This window comes from Lolium rigidum, unplaced genomic scaffold (genome assembly GCF_022539505.1).
Source record: "Lolium rigidum isolate FL_2022 unplaced genomic scaffold, APGP_CSIRO_Lrig_0.1 contig_69734_1, whole genome shotgun sequence".
Lineage (NCBI taxonomy): Eukaryota > Viridiplantae > Streptophyta > Magnoliopsida > Poales > Poaceae > Lolium > Lolium rigidum.
The window spans coordinates 1-12478 of NW_025901418.1; the positions used below are offsets into that span (position 1 = coordinate 1).

Below are 12478 nucleotides of genomic sequence, written 5' to 3' on the forward strand. Positions count from 1 at the left end.
TCCGGGACGACCCAAACCTGGCCCAAATCTAGGCCGGGTTTGCATGGCCGCGGATACCACGCGGGCGTACTCCCGCGTCCGCCTGCTCGCCTCCCAAGCCCACCTGTTGGTGGACGGGAGTCCTGTTGAATGTGGATTGGGAGGGGTACTGTCCCTATCCAGTCCCCACTCCCACTCCACTCCGCACGCACGCTCGATCTCGCCGCCATGGCCCCGAAGCGCGAGTTCGAGCCTAGCGCGAACAACCACAAGGCCGGCACCAGCCGGCGAGCCGCGGCGGCGCCTTTCGACTTGGGGCCGCTGACGCCGATGCGCGAGCGGATCTACGTCACCGGCATGGTGGCGCGGATCTTCTGGGAGGCTGGCGCCCCAATGTCATGGGGCGACGTTCACCTCCCACCCCGCTGGCACCTGAGCCAAGATCGGGTTCCGGTGCCGCCGATCCCGGCCATCGGCCGCGCCCTCCTGGCGGAGATCCAGCGGCGGTGCGCGCTGCTGCCGGCGGACCTCCGGGAGGACCTCACCTACAGTGACAAGAGTCCCTACTGCGACTTGTGGTTCGAGGTGGAGCACGCTCCGTGACGGCGCACCTGCTTCACCTCTGTGACGGCGAGGCCTCGCGCGTAGCCGTGCACGCCGGCGAGGAGGGCAGGCCGCCGCCCCGGCTGCCTCTACATCGACGAGGCCGCGACAACGCTGCCGCGGGCAGTGTGAGCGCCACCGCCACAGGCCCAGCCCGAGGAGGACGACGACCCCGAGATGTGGGCCGCGCCCACGGCGTCCCGCGACGTCAATGACCTCGAGGGGCTGGCTAAATGGCCACACCTCGCCGAGGTGTTGCGCGCCTCCGCGTTGGAGGAGGAGGCCAGGAAGGCCAAGGAGGATGCCGACGTGTGGGCGTTCCTCGCCATGGCGCGTTGGTAGGAGGAGGCCACGCGCCAGGCCGCGCTCCGGGAGGAGGAGGAGCGCCTACTCCACCTCAAACACGAGGCGGAGCTTGAGGCCTCTGCGACGGAGCAGCGGTAGAAGGAGCAGAGATCGCCCTGGCCGGAGTCCTCGGTGCCCTCCGGCGTATCCAGCCGGAACAACGCGTCGCCGTCGGGGGACGTCGTCCTCATCGACAGCGACGACGACGAGTACTACTGGGAGTAGGTGGCGCGCCAGCGGCCACTGCGTTCCAAACCCTAGCCTAGGGTTTCCACTGTTTTTTAGTTAAAGCCCATAGGGCTTTCTTCTGTGTAAAATTTGCTCAAAATAGGGCTAAGTTTAACGAACTTTAGTTTAAATTTATTTGTTTTTGTTTCTGTGGTATTTTTGTTTTGCATTGAGCCTGCGTGTTGGAGTCAGCGTGCGACCCAAACAGAGACGTGGATCCGGGACGCTGTCCGTCTGTCCGCGTGGCAACCCAAACGACCCTAACCGAATGACCCAACCGTGTCCGATTTGGATCGTTACCTTGGAGATGCCCTGACTTCCCCTTCTTATTTATGCAAGTCCCCCTTCCCGCAATATCCGAACACGTGGTAATTCAAACTTAGATACTTCAGTTGCTCAGCTCATCGAGCGTAGCTTGATTGATAACCAAGTATGGTGAGACTGGTGGTATCTTTTGCTAGTTGCTGCCACATCTATTTATTCGGATTTGGAGGCACCAGCAAAAGAAGATGTGTGAAGTTGCAATAGCTTGCTTTGCTTGGAGAACAAAAGGGCACGTGGCAGGATATTTGCAGAGGTCTGACGTATCAGAACCGCACGGTCCAAACAACATTGGAGCGCTCCCAGAGAGAAGCATGGGCTTCCCTCAAACCCTGGAAAAGATGCGCATCATCGAGTTGGCGCAATTTCAAAGATTTTAGTTCTGGCCACGGGGCCCATCTAGCTTTGTTGTTGCTGCGCTTTAGCTAGGGAGAACATCGGAGACCTCTATCAGCGTGGACAAGTTGTGCATCATCGCACTTAAACAGTTTCCCATGCACCTTGCGCCAAGCATACGGTCGCCCAATCCATGTTTTTTTTTGCGAGGTAAACGTATTGTATTAATCAAGGAATAGCATCATTACAATTCCGAAGGATACGACTCAGCAATGCCTTAGGAGCCGATCCTACCCAAACTTCAATTATATCCTCTAACATACCAAACCTCGCATGCTCATGACTTGCACTATTCTCCATTTCAACAAGTTGTCCATACCTGTCCATGCTGGACGAGGGAACCTTAACCTTACCACCCAAGTAGAGCGGTAGGAATCTACTATTGCTCGATTACGCCAAAGGAGCTTGTCAAGATGGCTGGAGTCGACGTCGACCAACTCGCCCACGAAAAACCATCAGAGCACCACCGCCATGTAGGCCTACCCCTTTCCTATGGACAAGTCAGAGACTAATGTCCCCCCCCCCCCACCTCCGCTGCTAGAGCAGCCGACAGAGAGGAGAACCCGCGGGCTTGTCTGTTGTGGAAATGGGCTCATCGGCTCCTCCCTTTCTTGTGGGAGAGGGAATGGGAGATAAACCCTGATATATCTGGGTTTTTGAAAATTTATCATCATTTTCTCTAATCCACTTCTTGTCTGTTATTAATTAGCTAGTCATGCGTACTCTAAAAAAATCACATGCGAAGGAGACTCGCCGTGTACATAACAGTCGCAAAACTTTGATGTGTGTCATGTGCTAGTGGTGCCCAGTAGTCAGTGGCAGCACATGATCTCTATGTATCATGCACCATGAAAGGTATACGTTAAATAAGTGGATGTTTAGCCAGTGGCAGCACATGATCTCTGTGGTAGTTTGAAAAATGTGAATTATATGTTTCTTACATGTGTCTTGGCGAAGTTTCTGTGGAGTGTCCTTAGGGAGGTGTTGCAGGTTCAATGAAACCCAGCCTCTTTGGGATTGTTTTCGAGATCATTCAAGCGTTGAATGCAAAGCAGAGGCCGCTTATTTGGTTCCTTTTCTTAGCCCAGACGTGGGCTATTTTAACAATACGTAATAAGTTTACCATTGAGGGCTAAATTTCCGCGCCAACCTACTGATTTTGTCTTTAAAATTGTGATGTTTATGGCTTTATGCAGCTCTGGTGGCCCTCTTAAGGTCTAAGGACCTACCAGCATTGGATACTCTTGCGGAGGCGATGCGTCAAGTCTACACCAATGCTCATCTACCAATATAAGTGCTCTTTATATGCTAACATGGTTGCCAAGCTATAAACCTCTTTTTTTTATTATGTTATTATGCTTTACTCTTCAACTTATAACATGTTTCCATGTTAACCCAAAATCCTATTAAATATATAGTGTGAAACAAATTAAAAGTGCAAGACATCACAACTAAATCACCACAACGCAGCAATACCAAATCACCTGGGTTAGAACGACTGCATATCAGATATTATGCATAATAGCATATATTCCCAATTCTGTAAACATTATCCTTACTGGACGATGCTGCTATTTTTAGATTTTTTTCGTGAAATGGTGCTACTATTTTCGAACTTTGGAGATATATCACGTCTAAAAGCTATTAGTTGCATAATCTTGCAGTCAAAATGGTAAATTGAATGATGGTACATTTCATTGGAGTGTCTTTCATCAAATTACTTGCGAAATGATTCATTTTTATTATAATCTACATAAAAGAAAAGTAGTTTCTATATTATGAATTGACTTGCATTGAGTGGTGGGAATCGGAACCAATGTATTATTGTTGATGATGTAGGTTCCAGTGTACCTGTTCACCTAGGATTAAAACAAATCCTGTTATATATTACACCTTAACCTTAAGGTCGACTATGGCTTTGGGGAAGCCAGCTAGATCTTCTTCGTTTCGTATAACAACGGATGACAAGGCCTAGATATGTATCCCACGGGGAACCAATGACTTGGGAGACACTGCAACTCCCCATCTCATGGAATGAGTGGTCCATGATCTTAGTGTCTGATGGATTGTCATATCTGGTTGAGTGTCATGCACCCTATGTGGTAGGCGATCTGGTCTGAACCGGCTTTACATAAGGGTTGGTACGCAGGGTCATGGAGAAGGGCAGTGATTAGCTTTTCTCTTTATACTGGGCCCCTTACGAAGGAAGTGTGGATGAACTCATGACTCGCATGTGCAATAATGTTAAGGATCACTTGTTGAAAAAGTAAAGCATGTCTGCATAGTGTAGTAATTCTGGCTTGTCACTCCCTGATCTAGAAAAGAACTGCAGACGCGATACGGAAGGAGCTCTAGAAGTTCTAGTCAACATATGAAGGCTCATGGACATCATTTTCACAATAAAAGCAACATTTTTAAAAAATGTTTACAAAAAATTGATTGTCGAACAGCCCTTGGTCCAATGATATAGATCGTTCATAAAAAACATCTCCTATTAAACTTGTTGAGTATGTTGTATTCATACTACACTTATAGTCCTTCTAGATTGTAAGGCCGCCGAAGGAGAATCTCCCATGAAACTCGAAGATGGAGGAGATGATTAAAAGAGGCATAAATTATTCAGGAGAGTCAAAGAAGTCAACTTCTATGCCAATCGTAGTGAAAACATAGACGAGTAACAAAAGGGAAAAATTCCCTATTCATACATCCCATATAGTTAGGGTGCTTCTATAGCATCATTAGCAAGCAAATTACCATTATAGGTAGCTCTACTTAATAGTTTAGTTTACAAGTTGTTTGTTATGGATTTGTATTTTCAGTCTTACCTCATTGTATCTAGGAGGGTGTAAACATATTTTGTAAAGAGTCGGAGTTGTAATTCTAAAGTCATAGCTCGGACCCGCAATGTTTCTGTTGTACCACTTTGAGGGGTCTAATACTGGTGAAACGGTGTTTCATTGGTATTATGTAAATACCTAGTGTACTAAAACATGCAATTTTATAATGGGTCACCGCACACCACACCGGCGAGACTCACTATTATCTACGTGGAAGAAATCACGCCGATTTACCTTGGAACCCGTTGAGCCAGCACCTGCTCCAAACAGATTCCCAAAAGAGTGAGAAAGGTGTTGCACGCAGCCATCATCCCATCTGAGAGCTCCAGATCTAGGGTTTCCCCCGGAGTACCTATCCTGAGCGAGCAGGGGATGCATGCGATGACGATGCCTCAACAAGGTAATGACGTGTAGACAGCGCATCACCTACCATGACCAGAGTCGAAGCTTTTGTTTCACCAGCAGCCTTCCCAACTCTAGCCATCTGGATCCATGCAATGTTGCACTGCTGAGGCGCACACACTCGCAAAAACACCGAAGAGACTCCAATGGTCCCTCACGAACCCGGCCCTCTGCGTGCCGTTGACCACCTATGGACCACGTCGAGGATGATGCCAACCGTGGGGAGGGTTTCCACCCCCGCATGGATAACGTGCTCGCACAACACACCTCCCTAGTTACCACCAAGATCAGTAGTAAGCCTCCAGCCTAGGCGTCTTTGGCATCTTTGGCGTCGGGCCGCCGCCACCGCGGAAGAACGCCGGTGGCAGCGGTGGCGGGGGATACGCCGTGGGGACGGAGGTTTGGAGGAGGCTAGTGTTTCTCCCCTAGCGCCGCCCTGGGATTTACGTTGAGAGCGTTTAGTTAATTATTTTTGTAATCAAACATAAAAAAATAACAAGGAAACAAAATAGGACCCGTACTCACAAGCAGCTCAGCTTTGGAGACCATCGGGTGGGAGATGAGCAATGGTTCGAACCTCGAAGGCCCAGAACAATTCCCACAAATTGTTTACTCGCTTTAGGGTCTTATTATGCTTGTCATATGCATTAATTTTCCTTATTTATATGTCTACCCACTACTTACTTCCCCCTCTTATTTGTGGAAATGCTCATGCCTCTCCTTCCCGCAATATCTAACCACGTAATAGTTCGAAGACAGATACTTCAGTTGATCAGCTCATCGAGCGTAGCTCTATTGGAAAGAACCAAGATGGTGTGACAGATGAACCAAGACCTCTAGGGGTATTTATTAGGATTGGAAGGCACCGGGACAAGCAGATGTGGAAGGATCATGTAGGGTATTTTTCTTGGAGAACAGAAGAGCACTTGTGACCATCGATTCAGAGGTCAGAGGTACCTAGATTGCACGCTCTAAACGTTGGAGCGCCGCCGGAGAAGAGCACACTCAAGCGTATTCAAAGACCCAAGTCGTGGCCACGACGGCCATCCTTGTTGATGCGCTTTAGGTAGGGAGAACCTTGATATACCTCCGGTCTTGCATGTCGGAGCCTTTGCTGTTTACCACTCCATGTCCGTGCTAACACCTGAGAAAATTCTTGCAGGTTCAACTCGCATTTGATGGTTTGCTACCCGGTTTCGGGCCAATGAGCGTGACTGCGTGAGGGTACAATCGGAGTGAATGGTGACGGACTGACGGGCTGAGTAGGTCTCCAACTGCTGCAGGTACCTTAGCCAAGCAAGCAGGGACGCGTCCATAAACTCTGTGACGATAAAACAGCAAGTAACCCTGCTTTGGAAATCATTCAGCGTAGTCATGGGAGGTGAGCAAGGGCTAATATAATTTTGCCCACATAATTTTTAATTGCTTTTAGGATCTCATGCTTAAAGAATGAATTAACTATCCCTCTTTATTATTTGTCTACCCTCTACTAGCTCTTCTTATTTATGCAAGTACTCCCTTTCTTTCCTTCGCTCCGATCTCTTACCACTTGGTAGCCCTTACACGAATACTTCAGTTACTGAGCCTAGCTTGATTGACAACCAAGATGATGTGACTAGCCTTATCTTTCGATGGCTCATAAGCATATCCATTAGTAATGCCTGGTAGGCATCAGGACAAGCAGATCTGAGAAAAGAAAAGTGCAGCCTTAGCTTGGAGAACAGAAGTGTATGCGGGTTCTTGTCAGTAGAGGTCTTACACACATAAATTGCACACCTGGTCTCAGTGTAGCTCAGTGATATTCCTCGCTGCTAATGATACCCGCCATAATCTATATGAATCACCGTTTCGACTGAATTATACTGGACATTTTGATGAAAAGAAGCCTCTCATAAGACTAACGCCCTATATCATTTGCGGTGATTCTTCCCGCAAATGTTTCTAGCTGTATGACACCACCGCTTTGATGAATAGCTGTCTTCTTTCAACTTTGTAAGCTACCGGATATTTGAGACAAAGAAAAAGAGACTTCGGAAGCTACCCTAATCAGCATGTTCTGGAATATATCGATTTCACAAAAGGAGCTCAATCATCACAATTTCATATGCATTCTCTGCAGTTAATCAGACATTTTGTCAAGATGTAGACACTATATTCAGTCCAGTTAGTTCCTAGGCTTTACTCATGTAAAACAAGACAGAAATTGTGTGCACTACTCTTGCGAAATGGGCAGACAGATAGAAAGGAAAATAAGAGGAAATTGGAAAAAGTTATGACCACAGAGCAGTTCAAGAATGTTTAATTCACTATTCCATGAATTAACACATATGCAAAACCAGAAGTAACTCTGCTTCAGAAGTCATTCAGTAATGTTCTTAAGTCCCAAGACCCAAAACTAGCTGACATGATTATAGTGATCTACATTCGCTGCACTTAATTGTTCAAAAAAGAGTAGATAATGTCCAAGAAGCTCACATCCATACTACCCAACCCACCAACCAAACTATCTCTCTAATAGATGTGAAACATACGTTATGGCACAACGAGCAGAGGAAGGCAGGCTGGGACCTCATTAATTTCAAGATTTACAATTAAATGGAGAATACGTTGCTTACTGGCTGTAGCTTTCCAATGGATAAAAAAGACTTCCATGTTAAGCCGTTGCAAGTTGCAACACATTACATACTTGCACTACACAGCCACGTTTATCCATGTTTTGCCAAGATTGCATTGCAGCTCCATGTCATGCTCCATATTTCTAAGACATTTTCTAGAAACTAGTTAGATTAGCTTGTAAAGGAGTCCATTGTGTTTTAATAAGTTAATTTTTCAATTTAATTAGAGATTTTTCTATCAAAATAGAAAAAGATGAGAGTCATAGATGAACTCCACTGGACCAGCTCCATCTATCTATTGAAGACGAAAGAAGACTTCGCAAATAATCTCAGATTAGATTTTCCCCTGTTGAAAAAAAGACTTCTGCAATAAAAATAAAAAATATATAAAACTGCCCATGTAAAACAGTTCATATAATATGCTGCCAAGGGAACTGCTACATGCAGACAAGCGATTTACGAGAAATTTCTTAGCCTGTAAACCTTTTTATGCTGCAGAGGTTACTTTTTTATGAACATGCTTTTGTAGCAACTAGCCTAAAAGACTTCAGGTCCTGTAAGAGCAAGCAACAGAGAATGAGCATTAAGTCATTAATCAGACTGTTTAACATGAGCAATTGATCATTTACAGAAATCACTAGTTAATATGTTTCTCACTCATATTTTTCGATACTGCTTAGTCAATTTATTAAATTGTTATGGACAACCCAAAAGAATATTAATCAGGGAGCACTGTGGAGAGTTTCTGTCAATGCCTGACTGTTGCTACCAAGAGATTAGCTAGCCTGTGAGTGCAGCGGCCAGTTCTTTTTTTCGAAACGGGTGAAAAAGCTTTGCCCCAATCTATTAATTAAGGAGAAGTTTAACAAGTTTGACAAGCTTACAGAGCCGATACAAGTTTAAAGAAAACATGAATTACTCTCCCGACATTAAATCACCCAAACGCTTCGCACCCGCTAAGACCCAAGTGCAGCAGCCAGTTAGGTAGTCATGTATGTTCATGCGCACTTTAGTCTCATGTCATCGACACCTTCTATGGGATGAGATTACTTCTGTATATTTTTTTATAAACAAGCACACAACGATCTGATAAATTGTTAGACTTTACTTAAGTGGAGCTTTTGATCGTGTACCATTATGTCACTATTGCTTCACAACACATCAGGTTTACCCACATCAAATATTTGATCGCTTTAGGGTCTTCTATGCCTGAAATATAAATTTACCCAACTACCGAGTGTGGCGTTTTGTAGACCGAGATACATGCATGTAGCTTGTTTTCTGAAAAATTTGAAAAAAGTATTTTAAAGTTTTTTTTAAAAAAAATCCGGCAGATTTTTTTAGATCTAGGTAATGATGTATTCTATAATCGTGCAAAATTTCAGCTAAAAATACGTTACATTCTAGCCAGTGCAAAAATAACAAATATGGAAATCTGAAGTGGTGAACAGTGCAAACTTCGAAAACCCAAAACTTATCAGATTTTGTCATTTTTGTGTGACCACCAATACTTGGTGTTTGGAGTTAGTATTTTGCATGTTGTTAGAATACATCAGTATCAACATCTTGATTTTTTTTCGGATTTTTTAGAACTCTAAGATATCATTTTCAATTTTTTCAAAATAGTGGCCTACATGTAGCCCAAGCTACATTTGTAGTTTTAACCCAACTACCCTCCTTTATTTGCCTACCCTTTACTTGCCCTTCTCACTTATGCAACTCCTTCCCTCTAATCGCTAGCCACTTTGTAGTTCTAACACATATTCTTCAATTTCTCAGCCTATCGAGCTAGATTGACAACCGTAGTTGATGAGACTGGTATAATCTTTTGGTAGGACTGGGACACATCAGGACAAGAAGATGTGCAGAACTACATGGAAAGCCTTTGCTTGAAGAACACATAATTCGAAAGTATACTAGTACAAAAATCCATGAAATCATATACAACACCATGCGTGACTGTGCTTCATACAACCAAGATGAAAGTACAAAGCCCATTTCGAACACAATTCAAACAAACACAAATCGCCTAGCAGGGCGTTTTTTCTGCATCACGTTTGTGGTATTATTATTGATGAATAAATAAATATATCCAAACATAAGACACCGTGTTCAACATGAACTCTGAGACTAAGTGATCTATCAAAGGCGTTGGCACATTTCGCTATGAAACCAAACCTCACATGCTTGAGAAGGATCAAGGTGCTGTTTACTCTAGCTTGGCTTCCACCCTTTTTGGAGGATCCAGTTGCAGGTAAGTAAAAGGTTCAGTTGGTTCCTCCCTGCAAGTCACAGTTTATACATGAGCAACTTTATGATGCAATAGTAATAAGACAACATTCTTGGTCTCAACACTCATTGCAAGGTTGAAATGCATGTGCAGAGGAAACAATAGTTGATAATAGCTAGCTCCGCAAGAGTAAATTCAACATCAAAATTTTATAGCACACAGTTGCATTCTAAGTACAACAGCTTCTTGAAGCACTTAAGCCTTTTGGACTAACATGTCAGCAAGAAGTACATTCTTTTGTTCAATTTGGTGAAGAAATGATTGCATGCCTGCTTCAAGTCCTGGTCTGTTTGAACTGGATGGTTCCAGCAGAGTGACACCAGCGCCCTTGGCTTTGGCCCATAGGAACAAGTCGGACTGAAATATTGTCTAAATAGCTTGCACCATTCATGTCACCAAACCAACCAACCAATTACGTTCTTAAAAAGACTCCAAACATAATGGAAGGCAGGAAGGCAATGCAAAAATTTCAGGGATTTGCAATAACATGGAGAATATATAGCTTACTGGTATAGCTTTGCTAAGGATAAAGAAAAAAATCATGTTAAGCCATTGTTACTGACTCAACACAAAACTCTCAACAATTCAACTACGCCACTGCGTTTATGTGAGTTCCACCCAGACCATATTCCAGCTCCATATTAGGTTAGTTTGTTGGGGAGTTCATTGTGTTTTGCTTAGTATTTTTGTTAATTTTTAGCAAGATGAGAAAAAGAAGGTGAAATGCAGATGAACCTCGCCATACCAACTCACATTTCCACTTTTACATAAACAAGAACATGAAATAACAACATAAACTATTTCATTGAGTACACGTTTAGCTTAGGCAAATCCATGTTGCGAAAGGACTACTACTATACTTTGTGCAGATAAACAATTTCTAAGCCAGTAAATTTACCTTTTATGTTGCAGATATTATCCTTACTGTTTAATGAGCATGCTTTTGTACTAAATCAGCGACAACTAATATGGAACAAAGGGAGTAATGAACAGGGATTTCAGTTGCTAAAAGAGCAAGCAGCAAACAATAAAAATTCAAGATTAACATGAGCATATTCACAAATGAAAAGTACTAACTAGTTGCTATTTCCATCAATCAGATTTTAAGATACTGCTCATTCCATAAATTAAATTGATGAGGACAACCCAAAAACATATTTTGAATTATCATCAGTGATGATGCATGATACCACCAAAAGCATTAAAAATAAAATCATGAGAAGCAGCGGATACCCAGGTTTTGAGCGCATGCATTGCCAAAAGACCTTGAATGGACCCGGGACTGTCTTGAACGGATTCCCTTCAAAGGCAGCCTGCAAAAAAGTAATTAAACAAAACAAAACCATGTTCAGCATAACCATGTCCGTTCGAACGATGAAACACAGGCCGATGTCGGACATTTGTTGGAAAACACACAACTGGTTGCGGGCAGTGGCCAATAATAATTACATGAAATTCTAGATAGGGGTGAGATTTTGAACTGCAACCGGCTTAGCCTTAGCTAAATCAGAACATAGTCCAACCAATGGCTAATTTATCTTATACTTTGTTTTTTTATAACGCTCGACTTGTTTAGAACCGGAAGCATTTTATTTCATGGTACTCCCAAACTGGACAGATCAGTAACTACCAGTTTCAGATTAGTCCATTGGTCATTTGTAATAGTGTTTTGCGGATCGAACCATCAATAGCTTGGAAGCAGTAACCGCAGCACATGTAGGATAGGAATCATCCTGGCTACAAGTTATTGTATCGTTGTACGATATGTATAGCAGGACACACAGTGACCCTAAGGCTTACCATTGCTGAAACACATAGAAAGAGTTTCGGTTTATGACAACAAATTAACCACTGACACAATTTGATGCCAGACCGATGCACCGATCGCCGTAAACATCAAATTGGTACTAGCAGACAACCAAACAAGCCATAGAGCTTAGTACAACACATGAACTAAAACTAGCCTAAAACCCATCAAGTGCCTAATTGCAACTGGTGTTTAGGGAGCAATTTAGCTGTTGCACCAGCGATTTTCCGAATATCATGTAACCGTACATGACATTTGGAAGTTACACCTGAGATTTCCTAGCAGTTGCTACAAATCAGAGGAAGAGGGCAAGTGCCCAGTGAGGGGTACCTGGACGACATCCTCGACGCGGTCGTTGCAGCGGTGCGCCTTGGGCTGCCGCTTGTCTCCCTCCGGCAAGCCCCACGGGCTCTCCCGCCTCGGCACCGGCCTCTCCTCGCTCATCCTCCTCCTCCTCCTACTACCACCGCCGCTTCTCCCTGTCCAATTCAAAATGGCGGCTCAAATCCCGTCCAGCCATGAATCCTCGAACCATCGACGAATAGATCAGCGGAGGCAGACTCACCTAGCAACCACACCTCCTCCCCGGAGACGAGAGATCCCAAGATCGACACGACGACGACGGCGGCTGCTGCTTCCCTCACCGGCCGGAGTC

General features: G+C 44.4%; 1 protein-coding gene across 1 annotated transcript; it reads right to left on the reverse strand.

Annotated features, from left to right (window-relative positions):
* Positions 1–9654: 9654 nt before the first annotated feature.
* LOC124682169 lies at positions 9655–12302 on the reverse strand. Its single transcript, XM_047216910.1, has 3 exons — positions 12154–12302; positions 11250–11329; positions 9655–10008 (listed from the first exon to the last, which is right to left on the reverse strand). Exons 1-3 carry the CDS (start codon positions 12265–12267, stop codon positions 9936–9938), a joined length of 267 nt encoding a protein of 88 aa, XP_047072866.1. The 5' UTR covers positions 12268–12302; the 3' UTR covers positions 9655–9935.
* Positions 12303–12478: the final 176 nt, after the last annotated feature.